The 12708-nt window shown below is 42.3% G+C and overlaps 1 protein-coding gene across 1 annotated transcript; it reads right to left on the reverse strand.

The window, feature by feature from the left end:
• Positions 1-6552: 6552 nt before the first annotated feature.
• LOC124556009 lies at positions 6553-12355 on the reverse strand. Its single transcript, XM_047130049.1, has 16 exons — positions 12114-12355; positions 11528-11749; positions 11172-11393; positions 10767-10847; positions 10405-10602; positions 10019-10240; positions 9649-9846; positions 9279-9476; positions 8909-9106; positions 8547-8744; positions 8206-8403; positions 7844-8041; positions 7458-7679; positions 7117-7314; positions 6731-6952; positions 6553-6592 (listed from the first exon to the last, which is right to left on the reverse strand). The coding sequence occupies exons 1-16, from the start codon at positions 12353-12355 to the stop codon at positions 6553-6555; spliced, it is 3057 nt and encodes a 1018-aa protein (XP_046986005.1).
• Positions 12356-12708: the final 353 nt, after the last annotated feature.

A 12708-nucleotide genomic window follows, 5' to 3' on the forward strand; every position in this document is an offset into this window, starting at 1 on the left:
GCTCTGCACTGGTTTAAAGAGTCCTACTATGGACTGGTAACTGAACAAATGTATTAACATTTGTTGTGATGTTCATGACTGCAATGACTTTTATGGATTTAAAAAGACTAATGAGCCAGGGTAAACAACTGTTTAGTGACAAGCTGCATGAGACATTACATGTGGACTGATAAATAACAGCTCAGATGTTGATATTTTAAATACATGGCAAAGACAAAAGTCATTGCAGGGACAGCAATTAAAGCATCTACAAGAGCTACTCATTGTTGTAATGTGGGAACATAATGATTTATCTCACATCCAAAAGGGCATGATCATTGGTTTTCAGATCAAGAGTGGAAGCATTTCCATAATGGCTAAGTTTGTAAACTGTTTGCATGTTGCTGGCATTAAAGTACACCAGAATGGCAAGATGGTGCTATAAGAAACCTGTGCTAAGGCAGCTCTGGTACACCGTGAGCGATAGATGAAATGGGTGAATGATGGTTGCAGAGATGTGTATAGGTAAACAGATGTGCAATTGTTGAGCAGTAAACTACCCAGATGAACCAATGGGATACCAACAGTCTCTCTTCAATGACAGTTCATCAAACATTTCTGCATGTGGGCCTCTGCAAAAGGCACCTGGTTTATGCAACTATACTGACTGCTGTTTATCAGCAAAGAACGGTAGAATTTTCACATGAGTACCACAACTAGATGTCCACTAAGTGGCAACAATGGGCCATTCCAGAAGAATCACATTTTGTGCTGACTGAGACAGATGGTCATTGACGTAAACAGGATGAAACATCTGAAATCAAACACCCTGCAACACCAACACATAGGATGGGTCTAAGCTGAAGGAGGGAGCGTTATGGTCTGGGGAATGGTCTTGTAGCATTCCCTGGGTGATCTAGTCACTATGGAAGGCACAATAGATGCATGTATGCTTTGGGACCATTTCTACCACTACATGCAGTTTTTTCCCCCTCAGAAAGATGGCATCTGCCAGCAGGGCAAAGCAATGTACAACACAGCTTGCAGTGTACACTGAGCAGCCAAAACATTATGACCATTGCCCACCATGACACTGGATGGCGTTGCAGGCACGTGATGAGGTAACAAATGTATGTAAGCAGAGAAGACATGTAAGGGGGATCACCCGAGTGAAGATATAGGCTGAAAGTGGGGAAACCCACTGACATAAGCGACTTTGACAAAGGACAAATTATTACGTAGCAGAGACTGTGAACGAGTATCTTGAAAACAGCGAAGCTGGTCAAATGTTCACATGCTAATGTCATGAGCATCTACATCCACAGACTGTGGGGTTTGGAGGCTCATCTGCTCTATAAAATAGGATGTATTGAGATTTGTGGCATCTCTGCCAAAAGATCACTGGTGTGCGCACTGGTGTGCGCAGAAGTGTTTTGGAGCACACTATTCATCATACACTGTTAAATATGGAGCTCCACAGCAAGCCATCCCTACATGTTTCCATGTTGTGCCAATGGCATCATCAGTTATGAGTGCCATGGCCATGGGACCATTGGGATTGATAAATAGAAATTATTGCCTGTTTGGGTGAATCACACTTTTGCTATATTAGGTTGCTGGTCATCTCCACAGACACTATTAAGGTGAAGGTGGCTGGAAACATGCAGCAGGCCACAGATGCAGGCTGGTAGGAGCAGTATTATGGTATGGGAGACATTATTCTAAGCTTTCGTGGAGCCTGTGGTAGTAATCAAAGACACGCTGATAGCTGAAAATCACATGAATCCCTTCAAACCTGATGTCTTCCCCAACGGCGATGCCATCTTTCAGCAGTATGATTGCCCATTTCTCAGTGCCAAAACCTTGATACAGAAGTGTTATAGCAAACTCATGCTGATGTCTCAGCAACCAAATTCACCTGATGTAAATCCTGTGGGACCCACCTGTGTCGCAATCAGTGGCATCACTGCATACACAAATCAGTGGCCCATTATTAGCATGAATTACATGAACTATGAATAGACGTCTAAAGCCATATACCAGCACAAACCTACCAAAAAAGTGTCAGATCCCTGATACACAGAATCAGTGATGTATTTCATTCCAGACTCATCAGTGTATGTGCATGGTTTGAAAAGCACAGCTGATTTAAACCCAACCGAGAATCAGTAGGACCACATTGATCAGGCTGTTTGCACTATGGATCATCAACCCAGAACCATAGTACAGCTGGCCACAGTGGTGGAGTTGATTATAGTTCCACATTCTTACCAGTCCCTTCCAAAATCCCATCGGCGTATTTCATGGACAGCCAAAAGGGAAGAGGTAGTTATATGGGCTTTTGACAGGTATTCACTTTAGTGTGACTGAACAGTGTAGTTGATGCAAGAGTAGAAATTCTGAGTTACAACTTACAAACACAAAAATCTCCTTTAGCATAGATATCATCCACTGCACTGCCACCATCTTTAGTAGGTACATATGGCTTGAAGTCTTAATATGTAAATAACAGCAACAGAATTTTACAGTTTTTGAGGTGTCAGACAGTGTCAGTCAAAAAGACTACTTTTTCTTATGGACTGGACGTTATGTGTTTTATTCACTACATGTGCTAACCCCAGTAGCCGGCCCAGAAACATTGTCATTTGTATAAACGTGATTGTCACTAGCAGCATACTATCATCACTAACAGACTGAGAGAAATTAGTATAAAAATATCCCTTTAGATGTCAATAATCTTATCCACCATATATGGGCTCTTTTATTCATAACAGACTCATGCAGTATGAGCCAAATGGAAGAGGTATGACACAACTCCTTAAAATTACAATTGAGCAAGGACTTGATATCTAAGCAGCAAGCATTTTAAGCAATTAATAAACCACTCTGAACAGAAGTAGCCTTCTTGCACACAGTGCTTTATTGAACATGAATGCAAACATTGCTTTATTGTAATACACTCTACCAGTATTGCAGCATTGCAGCATGTTTCAATACTGCTGAAGGCCTGGATTGATTTTCTTTATTTATGGTAAGTTTGCAGAGCCTACCAAGTCGATTAGTGTTTGCTGCATCTTAAGTTCAATGTACTCTGCAATATGTCTGCATGAAAACTTGTCAAAATCGATTAATGAGCTTTGACAATAAAGTGAAAATGAAATCAGAATATAGTGTATATCATTTCATTAATTAGAGTGCTACATTTATGTTCCTTTATGCATGATGAATCAATTGGGAATACAAAGCAGTGAAGGAAGATCATAAACAATGGAGCAAATTTAGTTAAGTAGCTTTCTACTACAAACAGACCCAATGTTTTCAAATATTCATCAAACATCACTTAGAAGCCAAAATACAAAATTAGAAAATTTTCATCAATACCTAAAATTTTGTAGTAGAATGTTATACATCATATAAAATGTAAATGATATCACTTCAAGTAGACACAAGTCCAACAGTAACATTACGTAACATGGTAATATACTACAGAACAGGTTTACCACCATTGTCACTAGCTGACAACCGTATAACTTTATGTTACAAGAAAAGAACACCAGTCAAGCTTATGTTCAGAACAGAAGCCAGTCAGAAGCAAGTGTGAAGAGTTAACCAGGTTATTTTCTTCAGAATGCAGGTTCACGTGTTTGGGCATATAACTTTCTCAGGTGTGGAGTGTGCCAGTTCCTCATTTCTTGAAGTTTTTACAACATTTCAATTTTCTGTGTTTTTTGTGTTATTTGGGACAATATGAGTAATCTTTTCTACCAATAACCATAAAAATTAGTTTGTTGACTTATAATTTGTAAATCATCACAAACAGTAGCCAATTATGTAAATTTGCTACCTATTTCATTTGTATGGCATCAAGCTTTTGGTGAAACATGTGTTACAGTAAAAACAGTTGTGTAAGGAAGAGGAGGTATAACTGATGTCAAAGCCAGAGAGGAAAAATATCTTTTTAATTCTTCACACGCGCACTCATTATGATGCCACCCCTACACCTGAACCAAACAATAATGAAACTGGTACCTTCCCTCAACATTTCTGTCACTGTACTGGCTAATAACCTCTGTAGATCTGTACATTGAATGGGTGAGATTTAGATCCCTGTCTTGACATCTAGAGTTTGATATTCTGTGGATTCCCTACATCACAGCAAGCAATTACTAGAATGTCTTCACAGCAGAATTTGTTCTCTAGCCTAGTAAACTCTACATCTCAAATTATCTATGTACTCTTCAAATCATCATACAGTTTGTAGTAGATACAGTACCAGTCTCATTTTACTCCCTTCTTGTTCCATTTCCAATTAATGTGTGGGAAGAATGACTTTCAATATGCCATTTTGTATGATGGAATTTATCTAATTGTGCAGTAATGGTTACTATGCTAAGTATTTTTACAACATTTAAAACTTTTCTAGGTTCATTTCAGAACTCTGAATTTTAAAACTTGTGAGACCCTGATGAAGGATAATAATAATGTTAGTGATGAGCTCTTGCAGACTATTCAGGCTTATGAGTGTTTCAAAACTTTTCCTTCAATATTCTGCATCTTCTACATAATTCAGTTTGAACAAACTACAAGTGACAAAACATACAGTGCCACTGAATGTACATGTAAACTGTACTCCTCCAATAGCTTTGACACTGATAGAACATGACTAGTTTTTGGGGTGTTTTACACAAACACTGAATCCACTGCAGTGTAATCAATCTCTTCAATGACAATACACAATTATTCAAATCATCTACTATCTCCAAAAGTCAGTTTTCCATTACAAGTAACATAAAATTCCAAGTGCTGCATCATTCAGTACTCTGCAAGCAAAATAGGATATTTCAGTTTGACAGAATTCTTACTCCACAGCTCCACACAAAATAATGAAGTTGACACCTTTGTCTCAGAGGATAATGAGTTTACAGAAACACAATGAATATTATGTAGAGAGCCCTTTTGTGGTTATTATTGCTAGTTAATTTGCCTATCACATACCAAAAGATATTTGAAACGATAGTCTTAAAATGTAGCCAGTGTTTCAAGATAGAAGCTGAATCCTATTATTCTAATAGTGTCCATATTATGGGACAAAGGTAGCGAATGCTGAGATAATCCTGTTACATAAGTTGCACAATATATGGACAGGTCCACAGGTAACAAGAACCCATTTCCTGCAGTCCACTGATGAGATAGGTTTTCCTTCAGGGTGCCTTTACTGTACTTTGATTATCTATTGTATCCTTACATTACTACAGGGAAATTTTGTTATGGTTCCTCTCAAAGGAAAATAGCTAACGGCCTTCCCCATCCATTTCCTACTAGAGTTTATAATCTGTTTCATTGTCAATATGTCATTAAATGCTAGTGCACCTTCTTTCCTTTCTTATTTTGTAAATGATGTTTCAGGTATTTAACAACTTTTTAATTGAGCTATACGGTAAAATCAAGTTCTGTTTCCTTCTAATAAAAATCAGGGGCAGGTGCTGTTCTGATTCAACACATATAAATGATGCAGTGTTATATAATGTATCAGGTAATTAGTGATTTGTGGGATCTTCAAGTAGCTGGATGTCTGTTAGAGATGAAATGTTGATGGGTTGTACTTCAACTTATAAAACAGCCAAGAAGGGGGATAAAATCTGTTACGTCACTTCATCTGACTATTTCAGAATGACTGATGAACTGAATGAACTGAGTGAAAAATCCTGCCTTTAATCCCAAAACAATTTACTGGAGATACATAGATGAATGGTGTGGTAGCAAAATTCTTTCTGCTTGTGCTTTAATGTGAATAGAGAACCACTCATGTGTGAGCATGTGCCACAATTTAGAAGAAGAGTCAGTAACCGCATCAGAATTCTATCAAAAATCATTTTCTGCTCTGAGTCATTATTTTATACATATAACTCTTAAAATGAAGAACAAGTGTGTGAGTGGAAGACTGGCATCTCAACTCAAGGTAAGTAAGCAAAACTGGAAAGAACCTACATGTGAGCAATATTGTTGTGTTTCCTTTGTTTGTGATGTTAAGGGGATTTATTCGATATCAATTTATTGCCCAAGATACCACAATTAAAGAGCATTAACACATTCAAATGGTTAAACAGTGGAGGCTTAATTTTGACAATAAAAATTATGATCCTACACCAGATCAATGCTCCTGTCTACACAGTGGTGACAGGTAGCACTTACCAAAAAAGGGAATAGAGGTCCTTTTTTGATTTTCATTGCTGCACAAAATTATATAACCCTACCACAAAGGAGCATTTTTTATATTAAATAGCTGAAGCACAACTCATTGGAGCCACTATTCAGCAAGAATGTAGATAACTACTACTGCCACTAGGAGTTATTTTTGTGATAACCAGACACATAACTTGCTACCATATGGGTACACTACTATGATTCATGAAGACACTCTGACAATTTTCATATTTTCTAACTGTGGTGGACATGCAAATACGATAATAACTATAACAGATGGCATTACCACACAGAAATTAATCACTTCTGTTCTAATTGTAATTTATATATTTCTTCTTATTTCTGCACAAATAATATTATTGGAAAGACTTACCCAGTATTTGGTGCATGTCCCATACCATAAACAGACCTAACATAAAATCTAAGGTGTTACATCCAGTAATTTTAATACACTCACTGGACGATTTCCAGATGAATGAACTTGTATTTTGGTATTGCATCTTGCACACAATTAGGGAGGAGCTTATGTTTGGTTGTGCTGCCTTACCCTGTACTGGATCCATACTCGTGGGTAGAACTAATTGTAGCTGCACCCTCTATTGAGCCACCATCATGCGATGTACTGCTGCTCTTGCACACAGATGATAGCGTATACTTGACGTTCCGTGGGATGGGGAGTGGCCCTAGCTGTGGAGGCAATGAGGGGGCCACCTGGAATAGGGGTATAGGTTGCCTAACACCAGCTAGCCAAGGCCCTGCTTGCTCCTCCCTGCAACAGCACAAACACATCCATGCCACTCTGCCACTTAAATAAGTGTCACATCCAGTAATTTTAAGACACTCTCTGCACAATTTCCACAAATGAATTTCTGTTGTGATATTTCATCTTGCACAAAATTGGGAAGGTGCTTCTGTTTGGTTGTGGATCCGTACCCTGTACTAGATCCATGCTCATAGCTAGAACCAATTCTAGCTGCACCCTCTGTTGCGCTGTTGCACGCAGGTGATGTCATATACATGACTTTCCGTGGGATAGGGCACTGCCATAGCTGTGGAGGCAGTGAGGGGGCCAACTTGGATGGGGGTACAAGTTGCCTAACACCAGCTGGCCACAGCCCTACTTGCTCCTCCCTGCAACAGCACAAACACATCCAAGCCGCTCTGCAGCTCTGTTAGTTAAATAAGTGGCACATTTTCAAGAAATGAGCTTGTGTTGTGATATTGCATCTTGCACAAAATTAGGAAGGAGCTTCTGTTTGGTTGTGGTGCCTTACCCTGTACTGGATCCATGCTCGTGGGTAGAACCAATTGTAGCTGCACCCTCTGTTGAGCCACCATCACGTGATGTCCTGCTGCTGTTGCACACAGGTGATACCATACACATAGCTTTCTGCAGGTTGGGGAGAGGCCCTCGCTGTGGAGGCAGTGAGGGGGCCAACTGGAATGAGGGTACAGGTTGCCTAACACCAGCTGGCCGCAGCCCTGCTTGCTCCTCCCTGCAACAGCACAAACACATCCATGCCTCTCTGCCACTTAAATAAGTGTCACATCCAGTAATTTTAATACACTCTCTGCACAATTTCCACAAATGAGTTTCTGTTGTGATATTTCATCTTGCACAAAATTAGGAAGGTCCTTCAGCTTGGTTGTGGTACCGTACCCTGTATTGGATCCATGCTCGTGGGTAGAACCAATTGTAGCTGCACCCTCTGTTGTGCTGTTGCACACAGGTGTTAGCATATACATGACTTTCCGTGGGATAGGGCACTGCCCTAGGTGTGGAGGCAGTGAGGAGGACAACTGGGGTGAGTGTACAGGTTGCCTAACACCAGCTGGCCACAGCCCTGCTTGCTCCACCCTGCAACAGCACAAACACATCCATGCCTCTCTGCCACTTAAATAAGTGTCAAATCCAGTAATTTTAAAACACTTTCTGCACAATTTCCACAAATGAATTTCTGTTGTGATATTCCATCTTGCACAAAATTAGGAGGGTGCTTCTGCTTGGTTGTGGTACCTTACCCTGTATTGGATCCATGCTTGTGGGTAGAACCAATTGTAGCTGCACCCTCTGTTGCGCTGTTGCACACAGGTGTTACCATATACATGACTTTCCGTGGGATGGCGCACCGCCCTAGCTGTGAAGGTAGTGAGGGGGCAAACGTGGATGGGGGTACAGGTTGCCTACTACCAGCTGGCCACAGCCCTACTTGCTCCTCCCTGCAACAGCACAAACACATCCATGCCGCTCTGCAGCTCTGTTAGTTAAATAAGTGGCACATTTTCAAGAAATGAGCTTGTGTTGTGATATTGCATCTTGCACAAAATTAGGAAGGAGCTTCTGTTTGGTTGTGGTGCCTTACCCTGTACTGGATCCATGCTCGTGGGTAGAACCAATTGTAGCTGCACCCTCTGTTGTGCTGTTGCACACAGGTGTTACCATATACATGACTTTCTGTGGGATAGGGCACTGCCCTAGGTGTGGAGGCAGTGAGGAGGCCAACTGGGGTGAGTGTACAGGTTGCCTAACACCAGCTGGCCACAGCCCTGCTTGCTCCTCCCTGCAACAGCACAAACACATTCATGCCTCTCTGCCACTTAAATAAGTGTCACATCCAGTAATTTTAAAACACTCTCTGCACAATTTCCACAAATGAGTTTCTGTTGTGATATTCCATCTTGCACAAAATTAGGAGGGTGCTTCTGCTTGGTTGTGGTACCTTACCCTGTATTGGATCCATGCTCGTGGGTAGAACCCATTGTAGCTGCACCCTCTGTTGCGCTGTTGCACACAGAGGATACCATATACATGACTTTCCGTGGGATGGGGCACCGCCCTAGCTGTGAAGGTAGTGAGGGGGCAAACGTGGATGGGGGTACAGGTTGCCTAATACCAGCTGGCCACAGCCCTACTTGCTCCTCCCTGCAACAGCACAAACACATCCATGCCGCTCTGCAGCTCTGCCACTTAAATAAGTGTCACATCCAGTAATTTTAATACACACTCTGCACAATTTATACAAATGAATTTCAGTTGTGATATTTCATCTTGCACAAAATTAGGAAGGCGCTTCTGCTTGGTTGTCGTGCTTTACCCTGTACTGGATCCATGCTCGTGGGTAGAACCAATTGTAGCTGCACCCTCTGTTGCACTGTTGCACACAGATGATACCGTATACATGACATTCCGCGGGATTGGGTGCCGCCCTAGCTGTGGAGGCCGTGAGGGGGCCAACTTGGATGGGGCAACAGGTTGCCTAACACCAGCTGGCCACAGCCCTGCTTGCTCCTCCCTGCAACAGCTCAAACACATCCATGCCACTCTGCAGCTCTGCCACTTCAATAAGTGTCACATCCAGTAATTTTAATATACTCCTTGCACAATTTCTACAAATGAGTTTGTGTTGTGATATTGCATCCTGCACAAAATCGGGAAGGAGTATCTGTTTGGTTCTTGTGCCTTACCCTGTATTGGATCCATGGTAGTGGGTAGAACCAATTATAGCTGCACCCTCTGTTGAACTATTGCACACAGCTGATACCATATACATGGCTTTCCGCGGGACGGGGAGACGCCCTAGATGTTTAGGTAGTGAGGGGGCTAACTGGGATGGGGGTACTGGTTGCCTAACACCAGCTCGCCACAGCCCTCCTTGCACCTCCCTGCAACAGCACAAACACATCCATGCTGCTCTGCAGCTCTCCCACCTAAGTAAGTGTCACATCCAGTAATTTTAATACACTCTCTGCACAATTTCCACAACTGAGTTTCTGTTGTGATATTGCATCTTGCACAAAATTAGGAAGGCGCTTCTGCTTGGTTGTAGTGCCTTACCCTGTACTGGATCGATGCTCATGGGTAGAACCAATTGTAACTGCACCCTCTGTTGAGCCACCATCATGTGATGTCCTGCTGCTGTTGCACACTGGTGATACCGTATACATAGCTTTCTGCAGGATGGGGGGAGGCCCTCGCTGTGGAGGCAGTGAGGGGGCCAACTGGGATGAGGTTACAGGTTGCCTAACACCAGCTGGCCACAGCCCTGCTTGCTCCTCCCTGCAACACCACAAACACATCCATGCCACTCTGCGACTTAAATAAGTGTCACATCCAGTAATTTTAATACACTCTCTGCACAATTTCCACAAATGAGTTTCTGTTGTGATATTTCATCTTGCACAAAATTAGAAAGGCCCTTCTGCTTGGTTGTGGTGCCTTACCCTGTACTGGATCCATGCTCGTGGGTAGAACCAATTGTAGCTGCACCCTCTGTTGCGCTGTTGCACACAGGTGTTACCATATACATGACTTTCCATGGGATAGGGCACTGCCCTGGCTGTGGATGCAGTGAGGGTGCCAACTGGGATGAGGGTGCAGGTTGCCTAACACCAACTGGCCACAGCCCTGCTTGCTCCTCCCTGCAACAGCACAAACACATCCATGCCACTCTGCCACTTAAATAAGTGTCTCATCCAGTGATTGTAATACATTCTCTCCACAATTTCCAAAAATGAGTTTGTGTTGTGATATTGCATCTTGCACAAAAAAAGGAAGGAGCTTCTGTTTGGTTGTAGTGCCTTACCCCATACATGATTTTGGCTGGTGGCTAGAACCAATTGTAACTTTACCCTTCTCTGAGCCAAACTCATGTGATGTACTGGTACTGTTTCATAGAAAAACTAGTTTATACATGGCATTTAGTGGGATGGTGAGAGGCCCCACCTGCAGAGGCTGTGAGAGGGTCAACTTGTGTGGTGATAGAGACTGCCTAACGCCAGCTGGCCACAGCCCTCCTATCTCCTCCCTTCAATACTACAAACACATCTATGCCTCTTTACAGCTGTGCTCATTATTTGAAGTTTTACGTGCAGTAATTTTAATACACTCTCGGTACAAGTTATGGAAGAATAAAATTGGCACTTTGTGTTTTGGAATTTCACCTTGCACAATATTATCAAGGAGTTTCTGTTTAGTTGCAGTGTCTTACCCTGTACAGGAGCTTTTCTGGTGGGGAGACCCAATTATAGCTGGAGACTTTTCTGATCCTTCTTCATATGACGAACTGGCTGTGTTATGTAGGGACACTGTAGTAGGCGTGTCTTCTGATGCGGTGGGAACAGGTCCCAACCGCCTACCCAGTGAGAGGCCCAATGGGATTAGAGGTGGAGGCTGCTTAACAGTAGCATGCCGCAGCTCTGCTTGCACCTCCCTGCAACAGCAGAATCACATCTATGGCACTCAAAAGTCCTCAGCTTCAGTGTCCCATTCAGTAATTTTGATGTGTTTTGGTATTCCATCTCACATAAAATTAGCAAGGAATTCTGTTCAGTTGTGGTGCCTTACCTTGTACAGGACCTTTTCTTGTGGGGAGACCCAATTATAGCTGCAGACTTTTCTGACCCTTCTTCATATGATGACCTAACACTGTTATGTTGGGACACTGTAGTACATGTGACTCCTGATGCAGTGGGGATACGTCCCAACCGCTTACCCAGTGAGAGGCCCAACGGGATTAGAGGTGGAGGCTGCCTAACACCAGGCTGCCGCAACCCAGCTTGCTCCTCCCTGCAACAGAACAAACACATCTGTGCCATTTGGCAGCTCCAGACCTTAGTTAACGTGTCACATCCAATAATTATGATGTGTCTGTGTATTCCATCTTGCATGAAATAACCGAGGATTTCTGTTTGGATGTGATGCCTTACCTTGTACAGGAGCTTTGTTGGTGGATAGACCTCATTGTAGTTGGATGCTTTTCTGAGTCACCTTCATGTAATGTAAAGCTGCTGTTGCACACAGACACTGCAGTATACAAGGGTTTTGGTGCATTGGGGACAGGCAGTGTCAGCTAACACATTGTGCGGGCTGACTGAGATTTGGGTAGAGGCTAAAAATTATCAAGGTGTTCAGTTCAGTTGCGGTGCCCTACCTTGTACTGGAGCTTTGCTTGTGGGTAAATTGAATTGTAGCTGCATGCTTTTCTGAGCCATGTTCATGTGATGTAATGCTGCTGTTGCACAGGGACATCTCAGTATATGGGGCTTTAAGTGGGCTGGGGAAAGGCCCCAGTAGGAGAGGCAGTGAGGGGGCCAACTGGGAAGGGGACATAGGAGGTCTAACACCAGCTGGACACAGGCCTGCTACCTTCTCCTTGTGACAGCACAAATACATCTATGCTACTCTGCAGGTCTGGTCCTTTGGAGTGAATAATAAATCTCACTGAAATTATTTACCTGTCTAAATTTCCTTCTCCTACATAATTTCAGAAGAATGAAATTCAGTTTAATGCTAACTATGAAGGACAGTTATTAAATTTTTATCATCACCTCAAAAAATTAGTTTTCGTAATTACTTTTCTGTTTATTTGCAGGTGCATGTTCACAGACTCAGTACACACTGAAAACCACACACTACAATAATCCCTATCATAGCACACTTCTTGAAGAGAGAAAACAAAATGGTATAGACCATAAATAAAGTGGAGCATCATGCAATGATTTGTTGATTTCTTTTGTACATTTGAA

The sequence above is a fragment of the Schistocerca americana genome, chromosome X (assembly GCF_021461395.2).
Source record: "Schistocerca americana isolate TAMUIC-IGC-003095 chromosome X, iqSchAmer2.1, whole genome shotgun sequence".
NCBI lineage: Eukaryota > Metazoa > Arthropoda > Insecta > Orthoptera > Acrididae > Schistocerca > Schistocerca americana.